Genomic DNA, 19,210 nt, shown 5'->3' with positions numbered 1-19,210 from the left:
AATGAAAACCCAAACATTTTTGATGAAAAATGGAATTTTTTTTCTTGAAAATTTCCATACATTTTATGTTGAAAAAAGTTTTGATCGAAGATTTTTGATCAGCTCTAGATAACAGGGGTGCAGTTTTAGTTAAACTGTAATACAAAATCTGTTGACTCAAAAGCCTTCCTCTTTGACTTTTCTATAATAAAAGGTTGCTGACCTCTCAGAACAATAAAAATGTCAATTTTAAAATTGTATGTATCTGTATGCTAAAAAGGCAAGTAATAATTTGATAGCTGTTTTTTCTATCCCTGTGTATTTTGTGATTGATTTCTGAGAGCAATGAATGCCTCATAAAGTGTACACATTCGGAGTGGCAGGCTAACAACTGCATCAGTGAGTTTTTTATTTCCACAAATGTCCAAAAAGCTTTTTATTTCACTTGTCTTTGCTGCTGGCATAGCAAAGTTTGTTATCTACATTTTACTCTTAGCTCCTGTCTACAGTGCTCACTTTACCCATGTCAGCAGTCCCATAGAGGTCAAGCACTACTCGCTTGGGTAAAGCAAAAAGAGTATATGGCCATATCTGGAAATGAATTGGCACCTTTCTAGAGAACTACACTTAGACACAAGTAGGAGATCCACCTAGACAGGCTTCACTCTGCTACAAAACTAGAGGGGCAGGATGATTTTGTAGCTATGGCACAGGACTGTGCATTAGGAGCTATCAGTTCTATTTCCAACTCTGCCTCTGACTTCCTGTGTGACTTTGGGCAATTCATTCTGGGTTTGTCTACATGGTGCATTACTGTGTAGGTGGCTTTGCGCATGTTCCGCTGCTGCTTCTCAGTACTCATGACAATTGTTAGATGAAGATTAATATGGATCACTAATGGTCTGTGCAGGCTGTGTGGAAAATTCTGCAAGATTTAGCATGATGCTGGATGTGGGCTGAAGTATGTAGGAGTACGCCGCTCTGCTCAAGCAGTATGAGTCAACCGGTGACCCAGACCTGGCCAACCACTTAATTGAAACTTTGAGCTGTGCTCACTGAGCCAGAGGGGAGGAAAAGATCAAGACCAAGAACCTGGACTGTACACCTTCCAGCCAGAAATGCTGGAGTTTACTTTGTTACTTTGGAGTAGCCTAGCAACCACTGACACCAAGCCGATCATCTGTGAGTACTAACCAAATAGCCAATCACCTGCTTCACACAGGAAAGACGCCTCTGGAAAAAGAAATGAAGAGTCAAGTCCAGAGCGAGTGGAGGATCTTCCACAGGCAGCACAAATCCAGAGCTGGACAGAGTGCTACATAACATCAAGTCTGGCACCACTGCCAACTAAGACAACATCCTTCCAGAGTTCCTGAAACATCTTGGCCCATGCCCCCATTCTTGGCTTGCTCAATTCTTCACATGGGTCACCAATGAAGGAAGACTGCCAAAAATCTGGCACATGTCAAAAGTCATCGGCCTCCCAAAATCTGGTAAATACCCAAACCAGGCCTCAAGCTACCACCCGATATTGCTGCTTTCTGTGTTTCTCAAGGTTCTAGAGTGCCTCATGTTACAGTGAATAACACCAGAGATGGAGAATATTTTTAATGTCGAGCAAGCAGGCTTTCAACAAAGTCGAAGCACATGCAACTAAGTACTTGCACTAACCACATAATCGAAAATAATTTTCAAAGAAATCTGAAAATGGGTTCTATTTTCCTTGACCTCATTGCAGCATACGTGGCACACAGGTCTACTTGTTAAAATATGAAGAGTCCTCCAACCATGGGTTACTGATGCCATCAAACTGCTATTCTAAGACAGACGGTTCAGGGTACATGATGGTGAGAAAACAAGTGCTTTGATAAAACAGATGAGCGGGTTACCCCAAGGGTCTGTTCTAGCCACCACCTTGTTCAATCTATACATCAGTGACCTGCCACCAACCCAGTCATCTATGCAGACAATATCTGCTGCAGGCTACAGGCTTACACTTTCTATGAGCTGGAGAATACCCTGAGTGGCGAAGCTGCAAAGCTGGCCGACTACTTCAAGACATGGCGTCTTCAGCCTAGCACCAGCAAGACGGTCTCTAGAACATTTCACCTCCACCATGCCAACACTAAGAGGGAATTAAGCATCACAATGAATGGCCAGAGGCTGAAGCATGAAGTGTAATCAGTTTACTTAGGCATGACCCATGACCAAACACTGACATATAAAAGCCAGCTGAGCAAGATAGCAGCAAAGGTCAAGACAGGCAACAACCTTCTCAGCAAACTGGCAGGTTCTTCATGGGGAGTGGATGCTCTAACCCTAAGGACGCAGCCCTTGCCATCTCGCACTCAAGAGCAGAATGGAGTGCCAGTATGGAGTCAGTCAGCATACATCAAACTTGTTGATGTGCAACTCAATTCAACAATGTGCATCATCACATGAACTCTCCGACCGACTCATCTTCTATGGCTTCCAGTTCTGAGCCACATTGCTCCCTTACATCAGGACGGAGATTGCAGCAGGCAAGCTGCTTGAGAAGGTACATGCCAACCCACACTTGCCCTTGCCTTTTTGCCCACCAGTTACATGTCTTCTATCACGACATCCACTGTGATTGAGGCTGCCATTCCAGAATGTGACAGCGGAGTCCGTGTGGTGGGAACACTGGTGCTTAATATCAACCACCAATAAGTTCTTCTTCACAGATCCTTCTGCTCACCCACCCAGTTTTGACCTGCCATGTCATCTGTGGGCCCTTCTTAACCAAATCCGGACTGGGTAAGGCCTCTGCACAACCACCCAGCACTGTTGGGATCTTTGGCGCAGATCAAACAATGACACACATTATCAAGGTATGCCCACTAACCAGATTTAGTGGTGGGCTCCGAGAACCCCATTTGGCTGCTAAGAATGCTATTGCTTTGCTCAGAGAATATGCAAATGCTAAATAAATTAGTGTGCACCACCTGAGGTATAAATTCTAGTGTGCACAAGCATGTTGTACACTAGGAAACTTTTACTGCATGCCAACAGGGACCCTGTGGGCTAGTGAGTGTATGACATGCCAGTGTGCACTAGAATTTACATCCCACTGGTGTACACCAGTGCACTATGTAGACAAGCCTTTAGAAACTGATGAAATTAATCACCTTCAGCTGACCGTGGATCAAGACCTTCCATTAAATCAAGCCCTCTGTGTGTCAGTTCCTAGTTTGTAAAATAGGGATTACAATACTTTTCTGTTGCATGAGTATGTTGTGAGGATTTATTTATTAATGTCTAGGAAGTGATTTGAAAACCTTGGATGGAAGCTGCTGTAGCTATTATTTTACATACCATGATATAGTCTACTCTCTTCATAATCCAGCATCTAAGATTGGTCCAATAAATTTGGGTGAAATACTGGCCCCTTTGAAGTCAATAGTAAAATTTCCATTCACTTCAGCAGGTCCACAATTTCACCCATTCAGATTAACATCCTGATCCTGCATTTCTTGGGCACCAAAAATTCCCACCAATGTTAATGGGAATTTTGAATATGCAAGGAATGCAGGATCAGGCTGCTAGACTGCACGTCTCTTTGGGGGTGAGTTCCTTCTTGTTATATAAGTACAAGCTTTAAAAAATTATGCATATATTGCATATATGATTATGTATATAGAATCACAAGGAGCAAGTTGTCATGAGAAGAACTAATCCCCAAGTGCAAAGTATAGATCTGAACCAGACAGAGGATGTTTCAGATGCTACATTTTGTTATAATGAATACATGTCTAATGACATAACATATAGTCTGAGTTTTCTTTAGTAACATGTACATGTTTTCCTTGCTTTCAGTATTCAATACAAAATAATTGTAGTCTATTTTATTAGACTATTACAAAAGCAATTTTCTTTCTTACAGGTGAATCTTTTTTTCCTGTTGAATATTGTTCGAGTTCTGATAACCAAGCTCAAAGTCACACACCAGGCAGAATCCAATCTATACATGAAAGCTGTGAGAGCTACACTCATTCTAGTGCCACTTCTTGGCATTGAATTTGTGCTGATTCCATGGCGACCAGAAGGCGGTATTGCTGAAGAAGTATATGACTACGTGATGCATATCCTTATGCATTATCAAGTAAGAAGCTTTAAATAGCACTTGTTCCCTTGAGCTAGATAGTACTTGCAATATGACTGCAAATAAATGAATGACAAAGGCAAATTTAATTAATTTCTAAACCTTTTTTAGATCTTTATAAAAAAAAAACTTCTTATTAATAGCCTTATATTTCTCATTTTGTTTAGATTAATCCTTTAAAAGGAATAAAATGTCATGCTAAAGTGCTGGCCCAACAGACCATCTGTATTATTAGTAATAATCCACTGAGTTTAGATTTGAAATGCATTTTTTCCCTTTGCTTTCTAGATCTGAGTTTTATTAGGTGTATGTGTGTGTATATATATCTATATCTACATAGATAGCTATAGATATATTCTTGTATTTAAATAAATCTATATGTATTGAAAAAAATCAAGAGAAAACGTTTTATTTTGCAGGGTCTGTTGGTGGCTACAATTTTCTGCTTTTTTAATGGAGAGGTACAGTAACTGATTTCAATTTATTTCCTGTTCTTTTCACTTTCTTAATTTTGGCTTTGGGTTAAAGGAAATTGTTTTGGTGGTTTTTTTTTTAAATCCGCCTCCCCCTATTTGTGATCCCAATAACAAATGTAAAATTGTAAATAGAAATTTAAATTTACACTTCTACCTTTTAAAATAAATAAGAATGTTAGCGATAAAGTATTCGAGAATAACTTACCTAGCAAGACCTGAATTTAGACTTGAGTGTTGCCTCTAAAATATTTCATGATATTCTTAAGGGTTTAAACATATTAAGTGTTGAGCAGCCTAAAATTCCCTTGATTTCAGAAGTAATTAACGGCACACAGCACTTTGCAGGTTGGTATCCATATAAAAATAACAGCAATGCTATGTGGGGAAAAAAAATTCAGTACTGAAGAATAAAATCGTAAATTCCTAGTGGACATGTATTCTCATCCAAGAAGCCACCAAACTGTCATCATTGTGTCAGCCTTACCCCCAGCAAGGCCTTGAATTGGTCCTTCGAGGTCAGGAATGCTGTACACTTGTGGGACAGAACTGGAAAAATTGTATTGTTGCTTTCTAGGAAATAACTGCTCTGTAATTAGGTTAAGGTCTCCATCCCTGGGACTGTTAATGTGATACCTTTCATGAATACTAACTTCACTGTATGAAATGGAGATAAAAGGTCATCTCTTTTGGTGGTGTTTCAGATTTTTCATTTTGGGGGGCAGAACTCTGGGCTTACGTTTTGCAATCGGCCTTTTCAGCACAAGTGGAAAAAATATTCAAGGCCAAGGCTTTGTAAACTTTGTATATTTGGGGCATCAAAAAGTTTTCCTTGCTTCAGTTGAACCTCCAGTCTTCTGGGAGTCCAATCCTGCCCTTCAGGTGACTACAGAGCAGGCATGCCAAACCTGCAAAAAAACGCAAAAATTTGTTTTTGGCTTAATTGGCTGGTTTTTGGGTTAATTGGTTTATGAGTTGCTTGTTAGCTAGATTTTGGTTTGTAGCTTGTTTGGCTTCTAGCTTGTTGCTTGTAGTAGCTTGTTGCTTCTTTTTTTGATCGGTTCAGGGCAAGCAGGGGAAAGGGGAGGAGAGAGTCAGGGGTGCACAGTGGGCCCGCCACCATCCCAGACTGCACACTCGGGGGGATCTAGTCACATAGAGTATTGGGGTTCTTGGGGATTGGCTTGTTTTGGCCTTGTTTTGAAATGGGATTAGCTTGATTTTTGGCTTATTGTGAAAGTTGGGGTGCTTATTTACCACGTGAAAGTTGGCAACTGTGCTACTGAGGGCACATACTTGCTCCTTCTGAAGTTGAAGGACTGTGCCCTAAATCTTCAGTGGCTAAGGCCTGACCCTGAATCATAGAAGTTAATGGTGCTTTGCCATCAGTTTTGTTTTCACTAGCAATATAAAGCAATTTGGTATTTTTCCCATAGTTGTATCAGGGAGACAGTTACTGATCCAGCTGGTACCTATTTCTACACAACTGCTTATTCCCACACATAGTTCAATTACAGTATATGTGAGTAAGCAGATGTGTGGGAGTAAGAGTTTGTAGGATTGGGCCTTTAGGTATTTTTTAGGGTTGTCAAGCAATTAAAAAAATTAATCACAATTAATTGCACTGTTAAACAATAATGGAATACCATTTATTTAAATATTTTGGATGTCTTCTACATTTTCAAATATATTGATTTCAATTACAACACAGAATACAAAGTATATAGTGCTCACTTTATATTTATTTTTGATTACAAGTATTTGCACTGTAAAAAACTAAACGAAATAGTATTTTTCAATTCACCTAATAAAGTACTGTAGTGTAGTCTCTTTATCATGAAAGTTGAACTTACAAATGTAGAAATATGTACAAAAAACTGCATTCAAAAATAAAACAATGTAAAATTTTAGAGCCTACAAGTCCACTCAGTCCTACTTCTTGTTCAGCCAATCGCTCAGATAAACAAGTTTGTTTACATTTGCAGGAGATAATGCTGCTCGCTTCTTGTTTACAGTGTAAACTTTACTGAAATTGAAAACAGGCATTCTTGTGGCACTGTTGTAGCCAGTGTCACAAGAAATTTACATGCCAGATGCGCTAAAGATTCATATGTCCCTTCATGCTTCAACCACCATTCCAGGTGACATGCATCCATGCTGATGACAGGTTTGCTTGATAACAATCCTCAGCAGTGCAGTTTGACGTATGTTCCTTTTCATTATCTTGAGTCAGATGCCAGCAGCAGAAGGTTGATTTTCTTTTTTGGTTGTTGTGGTTCTGTAGTTTCCGCATTGGAGTGTTGCTCTTTTAAGACTTCTGAAAGCATGCTCCACACCTCGTCCCTCTTAGATTTTGAAGGCATTTCAGATTCTTAAATCTTGGGTTGAATGCTGTAGCTATCTTTAAAAATCTCACATTGGTACCTTCTTTGCATTTTGTCAAACCTGCTCTCCATGTGTCAGTATATAATGCCTGCATCTGTAGCTTTCACTCTATGCATCCGAAGAAGTGAGGTTTTTACTCACGAAAGCTTATGCCCAAATAAATCTGTTAGTCTTTAAGGTGCCACCAGACTCTTTGTTGTTTTTGTAGATACAGACTAACACGGCTACCCCCTGATACTTGACTGTAGTGAAAGTGTTCTTAAAATGAACAAAATGTGCTGGGTCATCATCCAAGACTTCTACAACATGAAATATATGGCAGAATGTGGGTAAAACAGAGCAGGGGACATACAATTCTCCCCTAAGGAGTTCAGTCACAAATTAAATTAACACATTATTTTTTTAATGAGCACTATCAGCATGGAACCATGTCCTCTGGAATGGTGGCCAAAGCATGAAGGGGCTTACGAATGTTTAGTATATCTGGCTCATAAATACCTTGCAATGCCAGTTACAAAAGTGCCATGCAAATGCCTGTTCTCACTTTCTGGTGACATTGTAAATAAGAAGAGGGCAGTACTATCTCCTGTAAATGTAAACAAACTTGTTTGTCTTAGCGATTGGCTGAACAAGAAGGAGGACTGAGTGGACTTGCAGGCTCTGAAGTTTTACATTGTTTTGTTTTAGAGTATAGTTATTTAAAAAAAAAATCAACATTTGTAAGTTGCACTTTCACGACAAAGAGATTGCACTACAGGACTTGTATGAAGTGAATTGAAAAATACTATTTCTTTTGTTTATAATTTTTACAGTGCAAATATTTGTAATCAAAAATAATATACATTTTGATTTCAATTGCAACACAGAATACAATATATATGAAAATGTAGAAAAACATCCAAAATATTTAATACATTTTAAATGGCATTGTTTAACAGTGTGATTGAAACTGCGATTAATCGCGATTAATTTTTTAAATCATGATTAATTTTTTTGAGTTAATCACGTGAGTTAACTGTGATTAATCAACTGCCCTCATATTTTTATTAGGCATTTTAAGAATGTGTGAGAGATAGATAAATCATTTGACTAATAGAGAAGAATTGACTCAAATGCACACCCAAAATCTGAACTAAGCAAAACTGAACTGCAAGTTTCTTATGGTTTGGATAAGTTTCTCTCTCCGTTATTTTTAGAGCTGGTCAGAACATTTTTGACCAAATTATGTTGTGCCAAAATATGCTGTTTTGCTGAATCTGAAACATTTTGCAGACACATATCAGCTTTGAGGAAATCCCTGTTGGGGAGTGAGAGACACGCTCATAGTTGGTAGTCTTGTCATTAATGCACTGCCCTGGGATGTGGTAGACCATAGTTCAAGTCCCTGCTCTTCTGCCTGTTTCAGAGCAGAGTTTTTCATCACAGATGATTCTGAATCTGATTGGATCACCTCCCACATCATTGTGCCATAATCACTGCCCCTCTCCTGCCCGCCTCAATTGAAAAGTTCAGGTTTTGATCTGAAAATGGATAATTTGACAGAATTACATTTTTGTGCAAACATTTGAATGGTTGTAGTTTTGTTCTACTGTGAAACAAGAACAAAATGGATGCAAAATGGAATTGCTGTCCTTTGATCAACTATAATTATTTTTAATTTATGTGCACCTCTTAACGACGTTTCCATTCCACTGCAGAACAAAATCAAATCTATTTGTGATTTTAAATTTAAAACTTGCTCTATTAGCATTAGTAATCAATTATTTATTCTATTAGGGTTCCAATATTATGAATTTACAATCTATTCTTTGGCCGTATTCTCTCCTGAGCCAGAGCTCTGTTCAGTGTCAGGGAGTTGGGCAGCTGTCAGTTATACCACTAATTTAGCATCCTTAATGGGCCTTACGTTGCTGGAGGATCAGTGTAACAAAGCTTAGCCCTGCCATGCCTCTACAAGCAGGTGTACTAGCAGGGAGTTCCCCTCAAACAAGGGAATTTTCTGCTGGGCATTTGTGGACAGATTACAGCCACTTAGCATCACCTGAATCACATAAAAGGGCCATAAATCATCTTGACATCTGGCCCACAATTTTAATCTTAGCTGATCTTTGTCCATTTACATCATATTGTGCAGAATCTTATGTTTTAAACATTGTTTCCTATCGTCTTTAGGTCTTCCAGTGGCACTATTCTACTTTTTAACAGCTGGCTATAATTTCATTAAATCTTGCTATAAAAAGGATAGTATAGTAAGGTATAACGGATCAAGGGGGGATTGACAAATCATACAAAAATCTGCACTCAACGAATGTTCTCTTGGTCTCTTGCTAGATTCTGCTGCAGACATGACATTCTGCAGACATAATTCATAATCTTCTGTCCTTAAGAGCCTCTGTTATAACAGTCTTTAACTTGATATGTCTTATCTACGATATGTCCCTTTAACATCACTCGGCATAGCAACACCTCATTATAATTTGCAGAATGCTAGGCATCCTAGAGAAGTGGCAACATGCACGTGCAGTTTGTGTAGCTATACGGAATAACAGTGAATAAGGAATCTGCATCTGCTGTGAATTTCTTTATTATTAATGGCACGTGGATTTTCCATTCCTTTGGGCAATGGAAAAGCCTTTACAGTAAAGATTGAGGTATAAGAATTGTTGGGAAGCAATATCTTTTCTTTATCCATATGCCGGGGTTTCCCAATTGCCATGGACAATAGCATCACTTTACCAGCAGAAAACAGCTATACCAGACACTCAGATACATGCTCTAACATAGAGCGTAGCATGGTCTGCAAACACAGTGGGTGTTTGGAGCAGTTTAAGCTTCAGTGGGCCTGATACAGACCTCATTGAAGTCAATGGAAAAATTCCTATTGATTTCAGTGAATTTTGGATTAAACCACTGGTTTGGTTAGGTCATATTCAGTTGAACAGGAGACTGGCAGGAGCATTGCCCCAACAGCCAGCACAGAGGGACATCTTTAAACTAGGGAGAAAAGCAAGAGCCATACAGCCAGACAAGGCACATGTATTAGTGACCAGGAACTATGGCCATGACTATATATACTTTGCAATATGAGCTTATTTTAGGGTGTTTTTTGACAGTGTTATTTGCATGTAAGAGAGCGAGCCCACTGTCTGCTAAAACTATTTAGAATTGTTCAAAGCTGAGAAAAGGATGATAAAGTCCTTTGACCACTCTGTATGTATCTTTGGTTAATCTGGGGCAAAACTTTGCTGCTGCATTGATTAGCCGTCTGCTGTGCAGTTCCTAGGTGTTGGATTAGACATGTTAGATGAGACTGCAGGAAAGCCGGAAATAATGGATAGGTAAACAAGAGAATTACAAGAATAGACTGGTAGTGAGATGTTCATTTAACAGTAACGGAGGGGCTATTGCATGAGAGATTAAATATTCAAAGTGTGGGGTGGCATGGTCAGAGTGATGGCTCTGAGCAGCTAAGTTTTGTATGGATTATAAAATGCATTCTAAAGCTTCCCTCTCAGAAGGGGAGATATTTTAGAACATTCTTCTGCCTCATAGCTCCACCTGATTGAAGTGGTTTCACCACAGCAAAAAATTAAGGCTGCACACCAACCTTATTCCATGTGTGGAATTCCCTTTGACATGAACTGGAACTGCATACACAGACCAAGAAGAATATATGCTCTTTTGTGTAGCAAGAGCAAGGTGACTAAAATGGATTATAATGGATTCTCATACAGTAGATGGTGTCCCAGATGGAAGAAGAAAAATACAGCTTTCTTCTTAACTTTTTCAACTTTCTCCACTCCCCAAAGTATATTTTATTTGCCAGCATACTGGGGAATATGAAACTCTTTTTAACTGAGGTTTTGATAGCAGACTACAGGAAGTCTAACTGTTGTGTCTGTGCTGTTCTATTTGTATTTATTTTTCATAATTAAAGCCAGAAAGAAATTAGACAAAATAAGCCATTGTGTTAGAAAATCTAAACTAAACAAACGAAAATCTCAAGACATAAGGAAAGCTGAATGGAAGATGTTGCCCCATAATAATAATTTGTTAACAGACACTGATCCATCTGCAAATGTTGGTTTATATTCCAAATGGATATACATCAGTAAATCTGACAACATAAAAATGAAGGGCAAGATTTTCCCATGTGGCTGGCGATTTGAGTGCTAACTTGAGACACATGGGTCCTGTGTCAAGACAACTTCATCTCAGTATTTTATGAAAAGCAGGCTCATCACAAGTTAGGAACCCATAAGTATTAGTTTGAAAATTTTGGCCAAAAGGAAATGAATAATTAAGCTACTGCCATTACATTAAATGCTAATCAGATAGGACCAGATCTTTAACGCGTGGTATCCTTTTTAGTGCCCATTGTTAACAGCTGCAAATAACTCTGACACAACTTAGCACTTAGGCACTCGGTATTTTGCTTGTGTAAAAAAGGAAGCTAGGATGCAGATGAGAAGGAATGCAGGTCCACAGGGCTAAAACTTGATCTCTCCTATAACTACAAAGTGAATGTTCACTTTGGTCCATAATATCGTTAAGTGGTAGGACTAATACATAATCCCTGATGCTTAAGTCTGAGCAAAAACATAAATTAAGACTTTCCATAAATTTGATTTTCCTAGCAGCAGCTGTTCCAGCATTCTGATCACTCCTAACTTGGCCTCGTTCCCTCAAAAACTAATTCCATGTGAATTTCAATAACACAGCACTTTAGTAAATCCAGTCTTCCTGTTGCACAGGTGTTTTGCCATATTGTATTAGAGGAAACCAATGCAATACATAACATTCTCACAATGAAGCATGTAAACAAACTGATGCTGCTGTGTTCTTTGGCTATTCTATTAAATTTATTTTTAACCAGGCTAAGAACATGTGCTGAAACTACCTTGCCATTAGTTTTATGAAGGCTTGATCACAAATAAGAGAAGACTTGTTGGACCAGACCCTCAGCTGGTGTAAATTGGACTTCAATGGAGTTATATCAACTGATGTTGCTGAGGATCTCACCACATTAATCATGAATACAGATAACCATTGACTAACCACATTAGGGTTGAGGCAGTGTGTGAAAACTTCTGTTGCCCATGGTATAGAATAATCTACTCTCTGGAGCTATAAATCCAAAATCTTTCATGAGCACTGAATGTATTAAAAATGTATATATAATGATATTAGTCCGGGTTTATCAAAAATATAGCCTAATTCAATTTGTATTTCTTTCATAATAGCCCATGATTTTGATGCTGTATACTAATTTTTAAGGCCAGCACATAAGGCATCTTTCCAGGTAATTTATACACATTTTTTCCCTCTTCCTTTCATGAATAGGTCCAAGCTGTTTTGAGAAGGCACTGGAATCAGTACAGAATGCAATTTGACCACAGCTTCACTCACTCAGATACTATGCGCACAGCTTCCTACACGGTATCATCCATCAGTGATGTTCAGGGCTACAGCTTCAATCACGATTTCACGAATGAGCATTTAAATGGAAAAAGCTACCATGACATGGAGAATATTGTTTTAAAAGCTGAAAAGCTGTATGGTTGACTGCAGAAATGCTGTATTGCCCGCATTCTAGTCCTCATAGTTCATGAACTTGAAGTTTGAGTTAATGACTTCGTGGCCAGAAGATTTTTACCTCACTTGGGACATGTTTTTCCTGAATGATGCAAACTTAAAACAATGCATTTCTCATGTGTATATACATATGCACATATATGTTCATACATAGATATAAGTACATATATAAAGAACCAGACTTTGCCTCTTCTGTTTCTACTGTGTAGACCAAGTTGGCAATTATTTGTACGCAGGGAATCAATGAAGGATTTCTTATTTTCTTGAAAGTTTGTGTAAAGACTGTGTTGTATTGAAAGCCATTTCATTTACCTGCAAGAACTCATCTTGTAAATACTGTCTTAATCATAATATATTTGCTAAATTCAGCCAGTACACACAACCTAAATCAGTGGTTAAGATTGAACTCTGTCAGCAAAGACAGATTGTTGAAGATAATTGAGTCTGAGATGTTGATATGTATCTGGCTCATTTTTTGCCACTATTTTAAACCAGGCATATTGTAAAGGCATCCAGATGCCAATGCCCGAAATCTGAGGGATGACACCCCAGCTGCTTCTATTCTGCAATGTAAAATTTTACAAGATGTTTTTAATTATTTTAGTTAGTATACAGACAGCCTGATCCTGCCACTAATGACGTAAATGGAAGTTTCTTATTGACTTTAATGGGAGCAGGACCAGTGAGATCCTGATCTGGAAAAGCTGATAAGCCCATCTTTATCTTTGACTTTGATGGAACTTAAACTAGTGCTTAAGATGTTTGTAAAAGTCAAGCAGGATTGCTGATTTAGAGCAAGATTGCATACATGTAAAAAAAATATTTTCCTTGCCACATGCCTGATACCTTAGTTTATCAATCAGGCAAAACAAATCCCATTGATACAGTGGGAGTTTTGGCTGAGAAAGGCATGCAAGATTGGATGACATGCAAATAAATATTATCGTAGAGCCAGCTTCTTTAGCCTAGCCTAGAGTAATAAGAAAAGGTGGCTTGGGGCATTTTCCAGTGGTTTTTGGAAAACTTATCAAGTCTGTTATGAAAATCCTTTGGAGCCTTTCTGAAGTGCCTTGTTTGGGAAATTCAGTATTATTTTGTGGTGATTGATTGTATAAGGCTTGAATCTGTTAAGGTCTTAAGAAAAATATGTCTTTAAAGACAGCATTTTATGTGTGTTTTTAAATGTTTTATGTTTTAAACAAATAGTGTATTTTCAATACAAGGGAAGAAAAATCAAAAGGGGGGCACATGATAAGAGGTTACTTTAGTTCTCAAAAAGTCTTATTTAAAAGTATTTTTTAAGGCTGAATAAAGTGAAATAAACAGAAATGGATGAACAATCTAGTACTGTGGATGGTAGAATATTGCATGCAAAAGTATTTCTGATTCATTAAAACCAACACCAGAGGCTTAAAAAATACTTTTTCAGAACAGCTCAGTTTTAAAGGCTTATTAGTGAATATGAAAAATTCAGTTTTAGCCTTTAAGGGTGATGTCATTAGTCTTCTAACAGACTTCAATAGACAGCTAATTAGCCAGCCATCATAAGGCTTTTCAGTTTGAGATTTCATAAGAATGTGAATAGTTTTTGTCTTCATCACAGTCGTTTGCAACTTTATGTATACGTTTAAACCTTCTATTGGCTGGTGATTTAATGTAGAAGAAAAGCCTTTAGTCGGTGGATTACTATTAATCATAATAAGCTAGAATCTCAGTTGCCCAGATCAAGAGGTCTGTGCTGATAGTGGATAGTCTGACAAAAAAATGTATGAGGGTCACTCAGAAGCTGTGCTTGTACCAGTGCCAGAAATCAGACGTCACAGTGTCATTGTGTAAATGCCAGCTGCTTACAAATGTCCTTACTGACCAAGTTGCTTGAACAACAATTTAAAAAAATTTACTCTGGCTGAAACCCCCAGCAGACTTTCACGCATGGGACCAGAGCCAGAGCTGCTGTAAATCATATGGCTCTCTTGAAGTCAAGGAAGTTACACTGGCTTACACCAGTGGAGGAACTGGCCCATATTGTCCATGTGTCTTCCAGGCAGACATTACAGACTTAAAACATTTTATACAATTTGAGCAGCTGTGTAATTCAAAAGTACCTGGCCAGACTAACATGATTAACCCATAAAGGGCAGTCAATGTAATTGCGAAGGGTTAAATTTTAAGGGCCTAATGTTCCCGTTAGATGATGCAGCTCTACTGATTTTACTGGGGTTTTTACTTCTTAGCAGAGGGGAGTATTGGCTGCTCATAGCTCCATTAGGGAGCTGTGGATTGGGAAGGTGCGGGGAAGAATGAGGTTCACAGCTTCTGGTACAAGAGCCGTCCTAACAGCTCAGGGTGACAGGCCCAATGTAGTGCCATGTACGCTCTTAGAAAAGAAACAGCATGCAGCAGGTGAGAAACAATCCTTTGTGGCCATGGTGTGCCAAATGGTGTGGTAGCTACATTTTGTCCCTAAGCATGAGGTAGACCTTCTTGCGTATGGCTGTTGTATTAGAGAATAAGTTCCCTACACCCTCTTCTTACAATACCCCTCTCACATACCCAGGGAGCCAAGAACATGGTCTAAATGCTCCTTTATCAGAATAAATTTGAATTAAATCCTTACGCTAATTTCTCACATGGTCTTTTTTATACATACTTTGTACTGTGTTTGGGACAAATACTGGTGTAGCTCCTATCTGTGCTCTGAAGGAATACAGACAGTTATGGGGGTTTTTTAAGAGTTCTTTTTACCAGGCAAGCATTTCATAGTAACTGTAGTTTGCTGTTAGTATGTTATTCAGTGAGGATTTGCAGTCTCAAAGAGGGTTGGGAGACTACCTGTCTTGTTTAGGATCTCATTTTGTATTTGGCATCTGTAATACTATGATATTAGTTTTATATGTTTATGGATATTACTTCAAATGAGAGAGAGTGTCTATTTTTATGCTACTGCTGTCAGTTAATAAAATGCCACAAAGAAGTTAGGTCATGCTCACTGCTGGGTGCTCACTTGATTCCATTTTTTAAAATGTTAATTTACTAATTGTTTTGTCATTCATTATTTTTCAAGGTTATGATCTATTAGAGTATTTGGCCGAACACATGCTAACGTATAGCCTCCCATGTTACCATTTCATGTCATAAAAGAGTCATGCTAGAAATCAAGCAACATTCAAAACTATTGTACAATGTAAATAAGATTAATGGACTATAGCAGTGTATTTATTGCTTATAAAGTAAGAACAAAATGAAAAAATGTGAAATTATTTTTGGTCTTATTTTCACTCTATTCCTAAGAAACATTCATTTTAATTGTTGTCAAACAAAGTATTAATTTTCTGATCAATAAAACATTATTATGCTTATTCATTTCTTAGAGGTTTTACCTATAAAAGTCATGGTTTCTATTTATTACAATTGTGATAAAGGTGAGCAAATGCTCCGGCTTTTTACTCCCTCCTAACTATGTATGAAAAGTAATCTGAATCTAGGGAAATAGGTATAAAATTGTTAGTAGCACTGCATAAGGCTGGAGTATTTTTTAATGTTCTGCAGATTACGGTCTCCTGTAGCTTCTGATGCCATACAGGCAGACTCTCCTGCACCAGAACCCTACTGGAGTGACAGACTCAGTGATTTCAATTCGCAAGTTTCCTATAGCTGCACTATTAATGGCTGTCTCCTTGTCACCCTTACTTCTGAATCTGCCTTTGGTTAAATCCCTTATATAAATAGTCAATTGCTAATATTATTCGGGTGGAGCGCCTTTTCCATGAATACCTATGAGAGCAAAAGGGCTGAGTAAACTTAGCCTATTTCACATCAAGCCATAGAGTTCTCCACAAATATAATGCATCTGCAGAGTCCAGGGCCATCTGTGAATCTGCCTAATAACTTTACTGTTGCACTAACACTGCAATAGCAAATCTCACAGTGCTGTAAAATACTTGTTTATTTTTGCAGCAAATTCTGTAAGCAAATGAGTAGAAAAGCAGCTGGGAAATGTGTTTTGCAGCTATGATTGATGATCACATAATAACCCAGATATGTTTTAATTATGATAAATTATGGGCTTTGAACTCTAAAGAACATCTGGCTTCTGTTTGAAGAGATGCCTGACAGTACAACATTGCTGAACTAATGTGAAATAGTTTCCCTTTGACAACTTATTTAATTTTTGTCAGTTGAAGAGCAAAGGCCTTAGCATTTTTTGATAAATAAAATAGACTAACTCAGTCTGTGACACAGTTGTTTTAGACAAAGATGAGGCATGTGCCATAGCACACAAGAAATATCAGGTATGTTAAAATATTTAAGCCTAAATTTTAGGAAAGGGGTATCAATTGCACAGTGATAAGAGGTTTCAGAGTGGTAGCCGTGTTAGTCTGTATCAGCAAAAAGAACGAGGAGGCCTTGTGGCACCTTAGAGACGAACAAATTTTTTTTGGCATTAGCTTTTGTGGGCTAGAACCCACTTCATCGGATGCATGAGTGGAAAATACAGTAGGAAGACATATATACACACACACACACACACACACACAGAGAACATGAAAAAATGAGTGTTGCCATACCAACTATAACGAGACTAATCAATTAAGGTGGGCTATTATCAGCCGGAGAAAAAAACCTTTTGCAGCAATAATCAGGATGGCCCATTTCCAAGAGTTGACAAGAAGGTGTGAATTACAGTAGGGGAAAAAAATAGCATGGGGAAATAATTTTTACTTTGTGTAATGTCCCATCCACTCCCAGTCTTTATTCAAGCCTAATTTAATGGTGTCCAGTTTGCAAATTAATTCCAATTCTGCAGTTTCTCGTTAGTCTGTTTTTGCAGTTTTTTTGTTGGAGAATTGTGACTTTTAGATCTGTAATTGAGTGACCAGGGAGGTTGAAGTGTTTTCTGACTGGTTTTTGAATATTATAATTCTTGACGTCTGATTTGTGTCCATTTATTCTTTTGTGTAGATAAGTGATAAGAGCGATCAAAGAAGCAACTTAAAAGACTCCAGTTCATCAAGGTACTAAAGCACGTGGTTAACTTTAAGCATGGGCATAGTCCTTTGAAGTAAATTAAGCAGTTCCACAGCAGGTTCCCTTGAAGTCAACAATGCTGCTATGACAAATTATACCAACTGACGCTCTATCCCCGTGTGACCATTCACATGGTTAAGTACCTTGCTGAATTGGCGCCTATAGCAATGATAGTAGTTAACATCAACTAACTGCATATAAAGCAGTCAACTATAATATCAGAGAAGCAATTTCTTGACATCTTCAACAATTGTTTCCCGGCTCAGGTATTAATACGAGCACACAAGTCAATGAAAGGAACAGGAATTATGGCTTACAAAATCTAAGATGGAAATTAGGTTGGCTAATGGGGAATTGAAAGAGCAATTAGCCAAAGATAATAAAATAAATACCAAGCCATTGTTTACATAGGTTGTAAACGCAGCGCATGCCAAAGAATCAGTGTGTTCATCAGCCCTCCTGAAGGATCAGTTAAAGGGGATAAGGTTGTTGCAAAGAAGCTTTCTGCATAATAGTCTTCAGAACAGAGGATGGTGGGAAAATACCTAAGACACAGCTACACTTTTTCATCTACTTAAAAACATAAGAAGGGTTAAAGATTCAGGGATGAAAAAAGCAGGAGCTGAAATTAATTGACAAATTAAACAATGGCAAGTTGCCAAGAGTTCTGAAGGAATTTAAGAATAAAGAGACTGAACTGATAAAAAAATATTCAAACTCGTATTAAAATCAGCTATGGTACCAGAGATCTGGAGGGTAAAGTGCTAGAAAGTGTCCTGGGAATTACAGACTAGTATGCGTATTTTACTTTGGTAAATTAATTGACCAGTTAATTGGCCAGAACCTTAAAACACTTGGCTGAATAGGATATGATAGGCAACACTCAGTACAATTCGGCGGCGGGGGGGTCCTTCCGCACTCCGGGTCTTTGGCAGCAATTCTGCGGCGGGTCCTTCACTCACTCTGGGACCCACCGCCGAAGTGCCCCGAAGACCGGGAGCGTGGAAGGACCCCCCCCGCCGCAGAATTGACGACGGCAACCGGGAGCACGGAAGGACCCCTGCCTAGGGTGCCAAAAACCCTGGCGCTGCTCCTGCATAAACCACTCCTAGAATCCAAATATTTCGTTTCCAGATGAACTGAAGGTGCACAATACTTCAAGAGGTATCAGCACCTTGGAGGATTTGTCCTGTATCTGATTAAATAGCTCATGGGAGTTCATACCCATCTGGAGGAATTTATCTTCTGCAAAAATTAAATAGTGTTGGTCTTTCTAACTGTCTTGAGACATCCATTGAAGGGTGTGTAATCTTGCAATGCAGTACTTAGCTCTAAATGTGTATTTCTTTATCGCAGAAGTTAGTTTACAAAGGGTCCTATGTGATACTGCTATTTATACTGCAATGACAGGTGATACTCACACCATTCAGTTCCTAGAAAGTTAAGACCAAAAACCTCATGAAATACTGAACTGACAGCAGAGACCAAAAAAATCAACAAGCCAGGCAGTTCACCGTTGAAGCTGACATTCTCACTGTAATCGGACCTGCTACTTCTTAGGGCAAAGTCCAAATAGTAGGTGATTTGGCATTCACTATTTGCTGCACAGCAGGTGGAGCTGAGGTTA

The 19,210-nt window shown here is 38.5% G+C and overlaps 1 protein-coding gene across 3 annotated transcripts in view; it reads left to right on the top strand.

Annotated features, from left to right (window-relative positions):
* CALCRL (calcitonin receptor like receptor) overlaps positions 1-15,914 on the top strand; it is a 96,237-nt gene extending 80,323 nt beyond the window's left edge. For 2 of the 3 annotated variants that reach the window (XM_034785332.1, XM_034785333.1), the window contains 3 exons: positions 3,884-4,102; positions 4,522-4,563; positions 12,304-15,914. In XM_034785332.1, coding sequence (XP_034641223.1) covers positions 3,884-4,102; positions 4,522-4,563; positions 12,304-12,525 — 483 coding nt within the window. In that variant the 3' untranslated portion in view covers positions 12,526-15,914. The remainder of the gene's footprint in view (positions 1-3,883; positions 4,103-4,521; positions 4,564-12,303) is intronic. The other variant, XM_034785334.1, reaches the window with a different exon arrangement.
* The last annotated feature ends 3,296 nt before the right edge of the window (positions 15,915-19,210 follow it).

This window comes from Trachemys scripta, chromosome 11, assembly GCF_013100865.1.
Source record: "Trachemys scripta elegans isolate TJP31775 chromosome 11, CAS_Tse_1.0, whole genome shotgun sequence".
Taxonomy (NCBI): domain Eukaryota; kingdom Metazoa; phylum Chordata; order Testudines; family Emydidae; genus Trachemys; species Trachemys scripta.
This window is presented reverse-complemented; position numbering and strand designations above follow the sequence as displayed.